The 13492-nt window shown below is 33.5% G+C and overlaps 2 protein-coding genes across 10 annotated transcripts; both read right to left on the reverse strand.

Moving 5' to 3' along the window:
- Positions 1 to 3008: 3008 nt before the first annotated feature.
- LOC132060013 (uncharacterized) lies at positions 3009 to 7085 on the reverse strand. 9 transcript variants are annotated; one of them, XR_009415867.1, is made up of 5 exons: positions 6857 to 7085; positions 6309 to 6425; positions 4532 to 4934; positions 4353 to 4450; positions 3009 to 3332 (listed from the first exon to the last, which is right to left on the reverse strand). XR_009415867.1 is itself a non-coding variant. In XM_059452865.1 (3 exons), the coding sequence occupies exons 1-2, from the start codon at positions 6947 to 6949 to the stop codon at positions 6327 to 6329; spliced, it is 192 nt and encodes a 63-aa protein (XP_059308848.1). In that variant the 5' UTR covers positions 6950 to 7084; the 3' UTR covers positions 3009 to 3329; positions 6309 to 6326. The 9 variants fall into 9 exon arrangements, 6 of the variants coding, with proteins under 6 accessions (XP_059308848.1, XP_059308844.1, XP_059308845.1 ...); XR_009415866.1 differs by having other exon boundaries at positions 6319 to 6425; positions 6857 to 7084; XM_059452865.1 differs by lacking the exons at positions 4353 to 4450; positions 4532 to 4934 and having other exon boundaries at positions 3009 to 3329; positions 6857 to 7084.
- A 1859-nt stretch (positions 7086 to 8944) lies between these two features.
- Positions 8945 to 10539, reverse strand: LOC132060014 (U-box domain-containing protein 21-like). The gene has a single exon (XM_059452867.1). It carries the CDS (start codon positions 10421 to 10423, stop codon positions 9092 to 9094), a length of 1332 nt encoding a protein of 443 aa, XP_059308850.1. The 5' UTR covers positions 10424 to 10539; the 3' UTR covers positions 8945 to 9091.
- Positions 10540 to 13492: the final 2953 nt, after the last annotated feature.

Genomic DNA, 13492 nt, shown 5'->3' on the forward strand with positions numbered 1-13492 from the left:
TGCCCCACAATCGTGCTGAGGTTTGTCCCACCACCGTACTGAGGGAGATTCTTGCTCTGATACTATCTGTAACAACCTTGGTCCAACAGTTAAAGTATTATCCGCTTTGAATTTAGGCTCACACGGATTTGTCCCTTGGGTTTTAACCCAAAAGGGCCCTTAACAGTTGATTATGAACTCCTTTTCTAGTTAGATCCTCAACTTTCTTTTACCAATGTGGAATTCGCCTAAGGTATAATGTGCACCCCTTCTTAAGACGCTTATCCTCCGTTATGGACGTCACAGTAATTGCATTAGGAGTAGGACACAAAGATAATTAGAAGAAAGAGAAAAGGGAAAACTCTATCAGCAACAAAAGAAGTTTTTAGGTTGGATATATGGGCTATTAATTTGAATCTATATTTTAATGGGATTTATAGTCTGTTTGGCTAAGCTTCTAAAATCAGCTTATTTTGAAAAGTACTTTTGGTGAAAAACAGTTTGTATTTGGCCAATTAATTAAAAAAACACTTTTGAGTAACAATTAGTGTTTGACCAAGCTTTTAAAAAATGTTTCTAAGTGTATTTTTCTCAAAACTGCTTTTCAAAAAAGTGTTTTTGGGAAAAAGCTATTTTTTTTAGCTTCTGAAAAATTGTTTTTGTTACTCCCCAGAAGCACTTATCTTCTTCCAAAAGCTTGGCCAAGCACCTCACTTTTTTAAAATAAGCACTTATTAGAAAGAGAAAAAAGGGATAAAAACACAAATAGCCGCCAATATATTTATGTACACTCGCATAGCCATAAACTTTCGTAAATAATAAATTGCCACAAAGCTTTACCTCTCTGTGACGGGCCTTCATTTAACGCTAAATTCCTCCAAATACATTCTATTTTCTTTCTAGAAGCTTTTTTCCTTTCTCACCCCAAAACAAGTGTTTTTGGTTCTTTAATCATTCTGTCATTGAAGCCAAGACTCAGTTTTTTTGGGTTCTTCAAAAATTACTTTGTCGTTGGTAAAATGTGTAAAATAACAGAAACTCCATTGTTATAGAAAAAACCAAGATACACAAATTATACTCAATATGCACCAGAAAAAGGAAGAAAATAGAAAGAGAAAAATGAAGGAGACCACAAAGGAAAGCAATCAGAATTGGAACTCAAAGGTATATTGATTATAAATAAATTAACACCTCACACAGACCATGAAAAGCTCCTCTCATATTGAATAGGCAAAAGGGCAATTTGCAGGAATGCCCTTATTTTGGGGTGGTCTTTAATTTTTACCCTTCGTTACAACCTTTTGATTTCGGGTTCAAACTCCTGCTCAGTCAAAATTTTTAAAAAAATTCACACGACAGAATTTTGCATGATTTAGGCAGAATTTGAAGGCAAAATTTTAGGCAAAACTCTGCTTTAAGGCAGAATTTTAAGGAAAGGTCCAAAAACTTGCCCCATCTAGTCCATTCAAAGAGGTAATATCTCAGCATGAATAAATTTAAGCCAACTACTTTGAGACCAATGGAGCAACTTTGAAATTCTTGAATTAGTAGTCCATGTTTGTTTAGGTACAGAAATTTTGGGACATCTACAGCAGCATTTTCCAAGTGTAAAAGGTAAATAGGAGATAACCAAAAATTTAGGAGCAACACCTCCACAACATAGAAATAAATATGATTAGTCATGAATACAACGAAGCTTTGGCGCAACTTAAGGCAAAATTCTGTCTTCAGGCAGACTTTGGCGCAACTTCAGGCACAATTTTGAAGGCAAAATTCTGTCGTGCGAATCCAAACCTCTGCCTTGCGAATCCAAACCTCTGCCTTGCGACATTCTTTATTTTATTTTATTTTTTTAAAACTGAGGTGGGATTCGAACACAGAACAGGCGAAGGACAAAAATTAAAGACCACCAATTTGAGGGACAAAAATTAAAGACCACCCCAAAAGAAGGACAATCCGCGCAAAAAAATGTAGGGAAAACCATGCGCTTAGCTTTGTGCAAAATTTTCACACGGCCCACCATCCATAGTTATAGTCGATTATATAGGAATATGAAAACTTCTCTAAAATTCAAAGGAAGATTCAACAATAAACATTCTCCCGATTGTGTGAAAGCAGATCAATATTTGCAGGTTTTTAATCTTACAAAATAGAAGAAGAAGAAGAAGAAAAGCACTTTCTTAGCATACAGATAATACAGACGTGCACTGTGCGGAGCCAAAAGTGAGCGGGGTTAACGTGTAAGGGGAAAGAGTAAATGGGCTAAAAACAGTAAACAAGGTGTGGAAATTGTTTAATATGAGTTACAAGAATAAAAATAGGTTTATTTTGAGTTTATAGCTAATATGAGTTGTTAATTGAGTTAATTAAAGGAAAAAACAAGCACTTTTTGGGGAAAAAATAAGCTTGGCCAAACACGCTATTAGTACTTTTAAGTGAGATGCGGAAAGTTGTAAAAGAGATATAATAACTGAATCTGCGAAAATCTTTTAAGTAATTGTATTTCTTTTAAATCACTTTTTAAATTTTGTACCCCGTGTAAATTCCTCATGAAACCACACACTAGCAAGATTGTTTTTTTTTTTTATAACTAAAGTTTTACAGAAAATGCTTGAAAGAAATCATTATGCCAAGAAACAGATTACTCGATCTATTTCTGTACCACTATATCTTAACTTGGATATCCATTACAAGTGCATATCTGCATATCCCATTTTTCACAGCAAGGATATGAAAACCCACGAGAAGCAACTGGGCATATTGTATGTGTCAATTGCCACTTACCACTTAGCTAATAGCCCTTGGAGATTAAGGTAATTTGGAATAATTTGAAAAGAAAAAAAAAAACAAAATTGAACAAAGCTGAATCTCTTAATCTAAGATTACTGACACTAAATAGATTGAATATGACAATTCGTTCTAAAGAATTAGCAAGCATCTTATCAGGCATCAAGGATTGGACCCAAAATTTCTTCAAATGTTCTTTAACTTTAGCTGGAGTAAATAGCAGATAATTGGCACCCAAAACATAAGATAACAATATCAAATTATGGTTTAGCAGAACACTCTGGTCATTCATTTACATATCAAAGTAGACTACTTCATAGCATCTTAGACGAAGCAATTGATACCATAAGAAAAATCGAATGTGAGTTCATAAAAAAGCGAACCGAAGATTGACAATCCGACAAAACGTACATTGATGTAATTAGTGAGAGCTCAGGAACAAAAATGTGCCTGCCAAAAGTTTCTCCTATTTTTCTATTTATCTATCAACCGCGAGGAGCATGCAACTGAAGCTTCTCTTTGTGGTACCTTTTCCAGTATTGCTCTTGACGGTTCTTCTAGGACTACTGCAGCCATGTAAAAGTAAAAAGGATAAGAATCAACGTATGAATGATCTAAAAGCTTGTTCCTGAGGAACTTACGCTCGAAGCTATATCATTTTTTTAAGTTCAAAACAAAGATGATGTTGATTTATGAAGGACATTAAGTCTTGTGGAACTATATGCTAATTGTTAGAAACCTAAAGTGTTGAGATCAGAGTCTGACCCTTCTAAATTGAGACTTTGGAGCAACCATTTGCTGATATAGACAACCAGTAAAACGGATAAGCCATTTTGAACAATAAAAAGTGTACTTAATGAGACCAAGAGGTTCAAATGACTAACATTTTATATCATGAACCCCCACAACTTATAAACCTAAGCAAGGAACTCGAGAAAATCTTACCACATGCTGCAAACTGAACAAAATCTCAGACTGCTTCTGGGGTAAAATACCGTATTATCTTATGACAATTCCCAGTACTTCAAGAATATTACCTCTAAATGTATAGAGTTCATATGCAATCATTGCCTTGTTACCAGAGATTCAACCTTTCACGAGCAACAAACATGGACTGTTTTTTTAAGAGTATCTAGAAAGATGCATTGTTGACAGAACATAACGTAACAAATCAGTTGTATAACAAAATACACATGCTAAGTTATTAGTTTTGTTTCAACTCAAGGAAAGCATGAAATTTCCTCAATTTTGATTGCTAACAGTATGTATGCATATAAATTTCAGTCAAATGGTAGAATTTAAATGTCAAGCAGAGATAAAAGCAGCAGTGATAGATGATGAGTAATTATATAATCAAAAATACCAAATCCTTCAGTAAAGGCAATCTGAATAGATTAGAAAAGAAACATCTTTCGACTACTTAAAAACATTAAAAAAAGTTAATCAGGAAGGAGCAGAAGGCAAGATGTTAAGTCCAATATTGATTCATTCCATGTCTGTTTTCATGGTTGATTGAAATGGGTTTACAATAATGTGTTCGAGTTTTCTGTGTGGTTTGCAAGCTATTGCACAGAAGCAGGGTTTACCCTGTGCGCACCCGAAGGGCAGCGGCTGCGGGTTCCCTTGTCATCAAAAAATAAGGTGTTCGAGTAATCTCGCGTCTGCACTTGATTTTTTTTTCTTCCTGCAAATTATATTCTCTTGAGAAGATCTACATAAACAATCCAAGGCTTGACTGAATGCATATATTATATGCATCTTTTACCTAAGTATAGTGGCATGTTTGGCTTCTTTATCAGCATGTAGCAGAAACTCCTAGCTTTGTAGGGTGGGAAACAAAAAGGCATAGTGGGGTTTCCAGCTTTCCTGTTTGAGGTTTTGACCGTGCAACTACCCATAAATTTCACTGTTGGAGAAGAGACAATATCATTCAAGATTAACTTTCTAAGCTGAAAGTGAAATGAGAACTCTGTACTGTTGTCGCTACCACTGCTTTTGCTGCTCTAGCCTCTAAGTTATTAGTTTTTGCCTTTGTGTGAACAATGACATTCTTGTTATATTCCAGCTTCACGCTTCCTTTGTATTAGTTTCCGTCACTGCTTCTGATGTTTTAGTTGTATCCACTTATATCTTCTTTTACAAATTGCAAGCTACTTGGAGAGTTGGTGCTTCACATAGACAATAAATAGTTATATTTACGCTTAGGGTGTAAGAGACAATTTGGATTTAAGTCAACATGAATATAAAGGAGGCTTTCAAATTGCTTCCAAATGCGATCGATATATATGGAAGCCAACTGTGGTTTTTCATAAAATTTCATTCATAAATTTCTATGGTTTCCCCACTTGGAAAATGTGGCTTACTCGGCCACTCGACACATGATTATTTCCCAACTTGAGTCAACTCAACTCAACTGGAGGCGAAGACTGTCTAACAGGCAATTGTAGTTTTTTGCATTTGACAACACTACGATAAAGAATCAAGCATGAGTACTAAGAAAAAATGGAGTTATGTAAACTGTACAGTTTAGACGGGCCATTGATAGAGTCATCAACTGTATCAATAAGTTCTTATCAGCATTTACTGTCCTTAGAAGATACAAATGTTACTTTCACAAAATAGTACAACATTTCATGGCAAAAGCTATCACATAAAGGAGGTTCCTCAAATGCAGTGGCAGAGCTACCTTGTATAAGGGGGTGTGTGTTACTGGAACATTACACTGTTTCGAAAGGTAAAAAGAATTATTCACGTATATATGTTGTGTATATACTATATGTTGAATTCTTCGTGTAGTTACTTCTTCATATTTTGACTCCCTTAGTAAAAATCCTGGCTCCACCATTGCTGAAATGCATCACTTTATGAAATCATCAATAGGTAATTTAAGCTATTCCATTCATATCGATACTTCCTTCAAAAGGAAATCGCAAAAATTCACTCATAAGAATGTGGCAATATCCAAGACCCTAACATATCATGACAGGAGATTATCCAATACGCCACTAGAAATCAGCTTCCTTTTTTACTCTTCTCAAACAAAAGTTCAACAAGTCATATCTCTACAGATAAAAATCAAAAAACTGAGGGTGTGTTTGGTATGACGGAAAATGTTTTCCTATTTTCCCTTGTTTGGTTGTACTACATAGCTTGAACAATGTTTTCTTCTTAATAGAAGAAAATGTTTTCCTTGAAAGTTTGAGGGAAAACATTTTCCGGATCAACAAAAACGCACCAACACGTCTCCAACCCACTCCCACAATTTCCACCCACCCCTTACCTGCCCACCCCCACCACCAAAAGTTGCACTCCGAATTCAAAAACCTCATAGTGTTTTGCTTTAAACATATGCAAATGCTCTTAAAATGACATTTTCCAACTTGCGTACCATACACAAGAAAATGAGTAGAAAAATCACTTATTTTCTTGGAAAACAGTTTCCATCATACCAAACACACCCAAAGGCTCAACAAGTCATAATCCAGATTCCAGACAAAGATAAATCAAAAGAATGAGATCAAAGTATCCAAAGTTAATCTTACAAGTAATTACCAGGTTCATTAATTATCCGCCAATTCCTGTTGATTTTTGCCTTCATCATTTAGCTCTCCAAACTTCTTTTTAAAAGAATCTTGCCTCTGCAACCACATCATGTGTCCCTGCCCGACAAATTACACAAATTTGGCATCAATTCCAAACCAGGTTGATCTCAACTCACTTTGTTCCAATTTACGTGATACACTTTTCTTTTTAATTTGTCCCAAAAAAAAAGATATATTTTTATATTTAGAAATAATTTAACTTGAAACTTCCCTGTTTACACTAATAAAATGATTTACCGCCACACAAATATTAATAACTTATTTTAAACCACAAGTTTCAAAAGACTTTCCTTCTTAAACTCCGTATCTACTCAAATTATATCACATAAATTGAGATGGAGGGAGTAGTAGTTATTATCTCATAAAAGTCACATTTCTTCTTAATTTCAAATAAAAACACCACTTTCTGAGATAATAACTATTAAGTTGAGTGACTATATGAGAAATTAACTCATTCGACAACGGTACACGTTGAAATTGAAAATTACCTGAAGACCAGCAGCCCATATAACAAGGAATGAAGCGAACCACAGTTTCTTGTCTTTGAGGAGTTGATTCACTATGAACTTCCTGTTCTCCATTGAGAAATGAGTACTATAAACCACTAATTAGAACACTGTAATTTGCATATTTTGAATTTGGGTTCACTTGTTACATCGGGTTGTAATTCTCAAAACGGGTTATTCTTATGTATATTGTACTTCACACCCCACAAGTTTTATACAGTACTATATCTGGCTCAATTTATGTAACACTTTTTGTTTTTTCAGATTCAAACTTGTATTTTTGACCTAACATTTGGACATTGAATTTTTAGTTTTTTAAATAAAATTTATATATTTGATAACTACGTAAACTACTATTCCCTCTGGATAAAAAAAAAAAGAGTCCACTTAGTCATTTGCACACCCCTTAAGAAAATACTAACTCTTAGATAAAAATAGGTAATTTGACTAAACTATCCCTAATTAAATAGGCACTGAGATTTGATCATATGACACTTATAGCCTGTTTGGCCAAGCTTCTTAAAACAGCTTATTTTCAAAAGTACTTTTCAAAAAAGTTTTTTTGGCTAAAAGCAGTTTGTGTTTGACCAATTAATTTAAAAAGTACTTTTGAGCAGTAATAAGTGTTTGGCCAAGTTTTTAAAAAGTGTTTTTATGTGTATTTTTCTCAAAAGTACTTTTCAAAAAAATGCTTTTAGGCAAAAGCTATTTTTTTTAGCTTCTGAAAAAACTACTTCTGCTACTCCCCAAAAGCACTTATTTTCTCCCAAAAGCTTGGCCAAACATCTCACTTTTTTTTAAATAAGCACTTATTGAAAAAATAAGTACCTTTGCTGGAAAAATAAGCTTGGCCAAACAGGCTATTAATAGGGGCAAATATGAAAAAATAAGGTTTCTTTTTTCTTGATTTGCTAAGTGAACTCTTTTTTTATCCAAGAAAAAAGGCTAAGTGGACTCTTTTTTTTATCCGGAGGGAGTAGATGTTATGATAATTAATAAGTCAAAATATTTAATGACATATGAGAAATTATGATTAAAAAAATTTATTTTGACTCTCGAAATCCGAAAACGGCCACATAAGTTGAGACAGATAAAGTATTATTAAGTTAATTAGTCTCTAGACATGCGCTTAGCATGTGTACCTCTTATTAATAAGTATACAATTCAGAGGGGGGGAAAATTGTATATGTAAAACAATTCTAGTTTGAGAAATTTTTTAATTGAGATCCAAGCCAATTTACCTTAGTTCAAGCAAAGCTTAACTTTTTCCAACACAATCAATTCACGTCCACAATCTACCAAAAGACTTAAATCTATGTAAAAGAATGATCAACAGTGTCCATCAAGACAGTTCAACCCAATTTCATAATTTAAGGCTCCGTCAAAGTCAACTTTAGGCCCATATAGTCAAAACTCGAAACAAATTCCAAGTTTGAGTCATCCATAACCCCACAAGTCCAAATTTATGCTTAGATTTCCAAGTCCAATTAGATATTCAAAAACTCAATTTAGTAATTCTAGGACTTAGTCTTCAAGCAAGATTATGTTATAAACTCAAGAAGATGTTTAGAACACTTACGCCAATAACTTCCGTTCAAAATTTCTCGATATTGAGCTCGAAATGCTAAAAAATGGTGAAAAAACATTATTGTTCTCAAAAATTTGGTGCATATACTGCCTAGATCACTAATGTGATTGCCCAAGTCAGCGCAATCGTGATCACGGTCAATATACCACGATAGCGACAGTAAGTCATGTTGATCAACATCACAACCGCGCCTCCTTTTCCGAGATAACCATGTACAATCAACTTGTCCTTTCTTTTGACCGGGACAGTTGTAGGCACCAGATAGCAGTAAAATCTGCAATTCAAACATGGTTCGTCCAATGATATCGAAACTCACCTCAACCTATTGAGTCCCAACCCAAATATCATCCCAACAAGTCCTAAATGGTAATATTTGACTTGTAAAAAGATTCAAAACATAATTTGTGACATAAATACTCAAAACGAGGGGTAAGTTGTCACATAAACTCACTTGGATAGTAAACCTTTTCTTACATCATTAATTCATTATCTTTAACATAATGTTTTATTTCTGAAGTAAAAATAATACAAAGTTATTAATATCCAAAGAATGGTCAGAATTTTTATTTTCTTGTTCAATTTTGTACACTGACAAATGAATTGTATACACATATCGACTAAACTAGGGTTCAAAATGGCCTTTTTAGGTTCTTCAAGTCCAAAGAATCAATACACTCTGCTCCACCTCTATGCAAATTCAACAATTTCAACAACTCACTAGCCTTCTCCTTAGTATTTTCACTACAACCAACTTGTATTAGCAGCAATAGCTTCTGAAATGCACCAACTTGAAGTGCTTCAATAAGCACAACATTGTCCCTTTTGTCATTCTTCCCAATTAGCTTCCATAAGATTGAAACTGAAAATTCAGTTGCCAAATCTGAAACTCTCAACAATTTCTTGATCAAAACAGGAATAGTTAAGGCATAACTATTAGCCCTTTTTCTCCCTACATCTGAGTTGCAAATTCCAACCAAAATACCTAATGCTTTTTCACATATGCTCTTTTCACAATCCACAAGTATCTCTATAAGCAATTCCACTAACCCCAAATCAGCAAATTTGTTTCTTGCCTTCACATTCGATAATTGTGATGAATTAACCATATGGTAAATAGTTAATAAAGAAGCTTTTGTAGTAGTAGGACAAATTGGCTCTTTCACAAGTTTCACTAAAGATTCCAAAGCTCCATCAATCTTTAAGAACTCTTCTACTCTCCATGTTTCCTCCATTCTCATGATTTCTTTGAGCAAAAGTACTGAATTTCTCCTACTTGATAAACTTCCACATTTCAAGAACCAAACCATGCAATTTAAAGATGATTTTGACCCAAGAATTGACTTGGACTCACCATCTAGAGGCAATAAAATTGTCAAAGTTGATAATATTTCTTCCATTGTCTCAACATCATAAACGGGTAATTTCTCTGAAAAACCAAGAAGGGTAGACGATAAGATCTTCCCCGCTCCGTTTGCAACAAAACAACGTTTGTTCCTTGCGCTTTCCTTTATCATCTTCCTCATTTTCATTACTAGTTCACGACCAGACTCAGAGCCTTGCTGCGACTTGCAGCAAGACTCTATATTCCTGAGAATCTCCGTTACCTCGTCCGAGGTAACGGGGATTTTTGGAGTTGGGATCCTCTCGATCCCGTGATCTTTATTCTCAACACACCATTCTTGGATCATTTTCCTCATGGTGTGATTTGGAATTGGCTCAAGTGTCTTCAACACTTTTTTGGTAAGAGGACATGTTTGATTCCCACTTTCAATCCATGTCTCGATACTCACTCGATCATATGTGATCCCTGTTGACAAAGTCACTGGATCCTTCATTAAGTCTAGAGAAATTGGACACTTGAACTGGCTAGGAATCATCAATAACTCCATGCTTTTTTCTTCTATTTGTTTCTTTGAGGTGCTCTTCCTTGCTGATCTTCTCTTCCTCCATGTTGAAATCATTTTTTGCTTCAACAAACAAAAAACTTAACTTGAACTAGAAATCTTTGGAACAATGAGTTTGGTTTTATGGTTTTCTTGTTTGCAAGTTTATTGGAATTAATGGGAGTTTGGTTAGTAAAGGGCGTGTATATATATGGTGAGTTTGTGCGTGTGAGAGTTATTAATAGTGTTTGTTGATGTCACGCGGTTCAACTTTCAACATTTAATAAATAATTGAAGAGTTATAATTCTAGTTCTAGTGTAATAAAATATTCAAGACGTGTGAGTTAGGGAGAACAGGGAACAGCGAAATTGAATATTGACTAAGAAAAATTGTTATATGTTGAATAGTTATGGGACAAAAAAGGGGTGCTAAGAAGTTTTGTTTAGACTAGAAATGTTAGGTATAAGGAATATGTAATAATGAAAAAAAAAAATCAAAAATGATTCAAAGGGTTGGTTTAATTTTGACGGGAGAAAAGAGACAAGGCCTACAACAAAAGACTGGTACTACTAGGTGGACTAACCCTACTCATTTGAAAACAAAATGAATATACATGTAAATTTGTTTTGTTTGATTAATTTCTAATTTGGGCTAATAACAGTTTACTTCTCCAAGTTTAGTATTAGTATGTGACATATAACTAGTTCAACTCCCTTTAATTTTGGACCGGTCAATATGATTATATTGAACTATTTTCTTCATATTCGACGTATCCTTATAAACCCTTTCAAGTTTTTAGTTAAAGTGATAACATCAAGAATTTTGTTGTTTCTGAAATAAAAAGAAATAAAAATTACAACTTCTAATTACTTTTTCCCTTGCCTAATAGGAACATTTGGAAATGATGAAAGTCTCATTAAGGCAAGAGGAAGGATATCGCCAAGTCTAATGAAATGACAGTTGTAATTAGTTGGAAGGATAATGCATTAAACTGTCAATTACATCCATATATTACTTGTCACTTTCATTTTATTTGGTGGTCAAAACTCAAAACTCATCATTCTGAATTTTTTTTAAAAAATAAGCAATATTTTTGGAACATGTTATTTTAAATATGACATGATATTTTTATTAAAAGAATGTTATTAAAGATAAATTGATTTTTTTTAAAATTAAATTATTTTCGAGTATAAAATGATGTCAATGTTTTTAATAAATTATTTTTAAAAAAATACTATATAAAATGAAACAGATTTGAGTACAAAGTTATATGAAGAAAAAAATTAATTTAAAGGAAACAAACTTGCATATGCTTTTTTTTTTTTTTTTTTTGGTTTACAAAGACTCATTTTAGAGGTAAATTTTAGTTGTTACAAGCTTGCAGCAAACCTAAACACGCAGACTATAAGTCGTACGTTCAAATACAAAGAATCACTAACGAGTAATGACTATGATTAATGAGTCCATTATATATTGATATGTTATTTTCTAGAAGGGTCCTAGCACTAACGAATTTACAAAAATTCATCATATTACGCGTAACATAGTGAAGAATGGATTAACGAGCAAAGGAAAAGGAAATGTTGATAACGTTTACTTTTTTCTCCGACCAACATGTTTACTGTTTGAAAGAAAAGACGTGTTTACTGCTCAATACCAACAATTTGAGGGAAAACGGTTAGATTTGGCTATGTCTTTTTGGAAGTATGTAATTTTTCCCTCCTTATTTTTTCTTAATAGGGAGAAATTGATTGTTTTTTCTTGCAAGTATATATATGTACAAGATGAACACCTTTTCAATAGTAGCTATATAAGGTAATAGCATAGCCACACTCAGTGGCGTAGCCGGAATTTTTACTAAGGAGGTTCAAAAATATAAAGAAGTAAACACACGAAGAAGCCAAGAGAGTTCAACATCTACTATGTGTATATAAAAAATAATTTTAACCTTATATTGTCGAAGGAGGTTCATCCTAGCTCAGCCCCTGGCCACACTGCACCATAACCATGTTCCGTTTGAAAGAGAACAGAAGCACTTGGAAAAACCAAATGACCTTCCACTAGTTGGACTTGATAGTTACATATAATAGTGCCATGTCTCGTGTTTGATCTTTCCTCCACTCGAAATACACCTCTCTGGCTTGAATTCCGAGCAATCTTGTAGTAATCTACAGATTACAGAATCAATGTTAACGCCAAACAACAAGAAGCTAAGAACTGTGGATAATCGATATCATAATGGAGGAGAAAGAGAGATGAAATGGAGAGTTAATTGATGTATATTTCATTGATAAAGAAATGATGTAAAGACTTGTGTATTACAACTAATGAGATGATATAAAAGAGAGATGAAATGGAGAGTTAATTGATGTATATTTCATTGATAAAGAAATAATGTAAAGACTTGTGTATTACAACTAATGAGATGATATATATATATATATATATATATCTTTTTCAACTTAACCGACTACTCTCAACTAACTAATTAACTAAGTAGCTAATTAACAACTTTAACTACTTCTTAACAACTTATATAATGAAATTACATTTCTGCCCTTTATATACTTAATATCATTCAACACTCCCCCTCAAACTAGGTGTAAATATATCAAGAACACCTAGTTTGGACTTCAAATATTCATTCTGAACTCTGGGCAGTCCTTTTGTCAAAATATCAGCAGGCTGCTCATTTGTGCAGATGTATTGAGTAGTAATAAGCCCTTGTTGTATTTGTCATACCCCGTTTTAACCGGAGTCAAAATGATTTACAACATCCCGGTAATTCCGGGGTTAATTAAAGTTAAGGGAGTCGCCACCTAATTATTTACGGTGAATTAGGGCACCTAAGGTTAATTAAAGTAATTATCTAAAGTTGATTTTATTTTTTAAAGTCTACGAAACCAAAATTCTAGGTACGGGTTCAACTAATCTGGAGGGAAGGTATTAGGCATCCCCTAAATTCCATTAATAATGGTTAATCCGACCGGACTTAAATCTAATTAGGCTAAGTGTAGATGTAATATTATAGAAAATAAAATAGCTTGTAAATATTGTTAAGGTTATAGATAGAAATATAATGATGCTATTAAAATAAGATTTATAAAAAATTATAATTTTTGCGTAAAAGAGCTTAGTCATAAATA

This window comes from Lycium ferocissimum, chromosome 6 (assembly GCF_029784015.1).
Source record: "Lycium ferocissimum isolate CSIRO_LF1 chromosome 6, AGI_CSIRO_Lferr_CH_V1, whole genome shotgun sequence".
Taxonomy (NCBI): Eukaryota; Viridiplantae; Streptophyta; class Magnoliopsida; order Solanales; family Solanaceae; genus Lycium; species Lycium ferocissimum.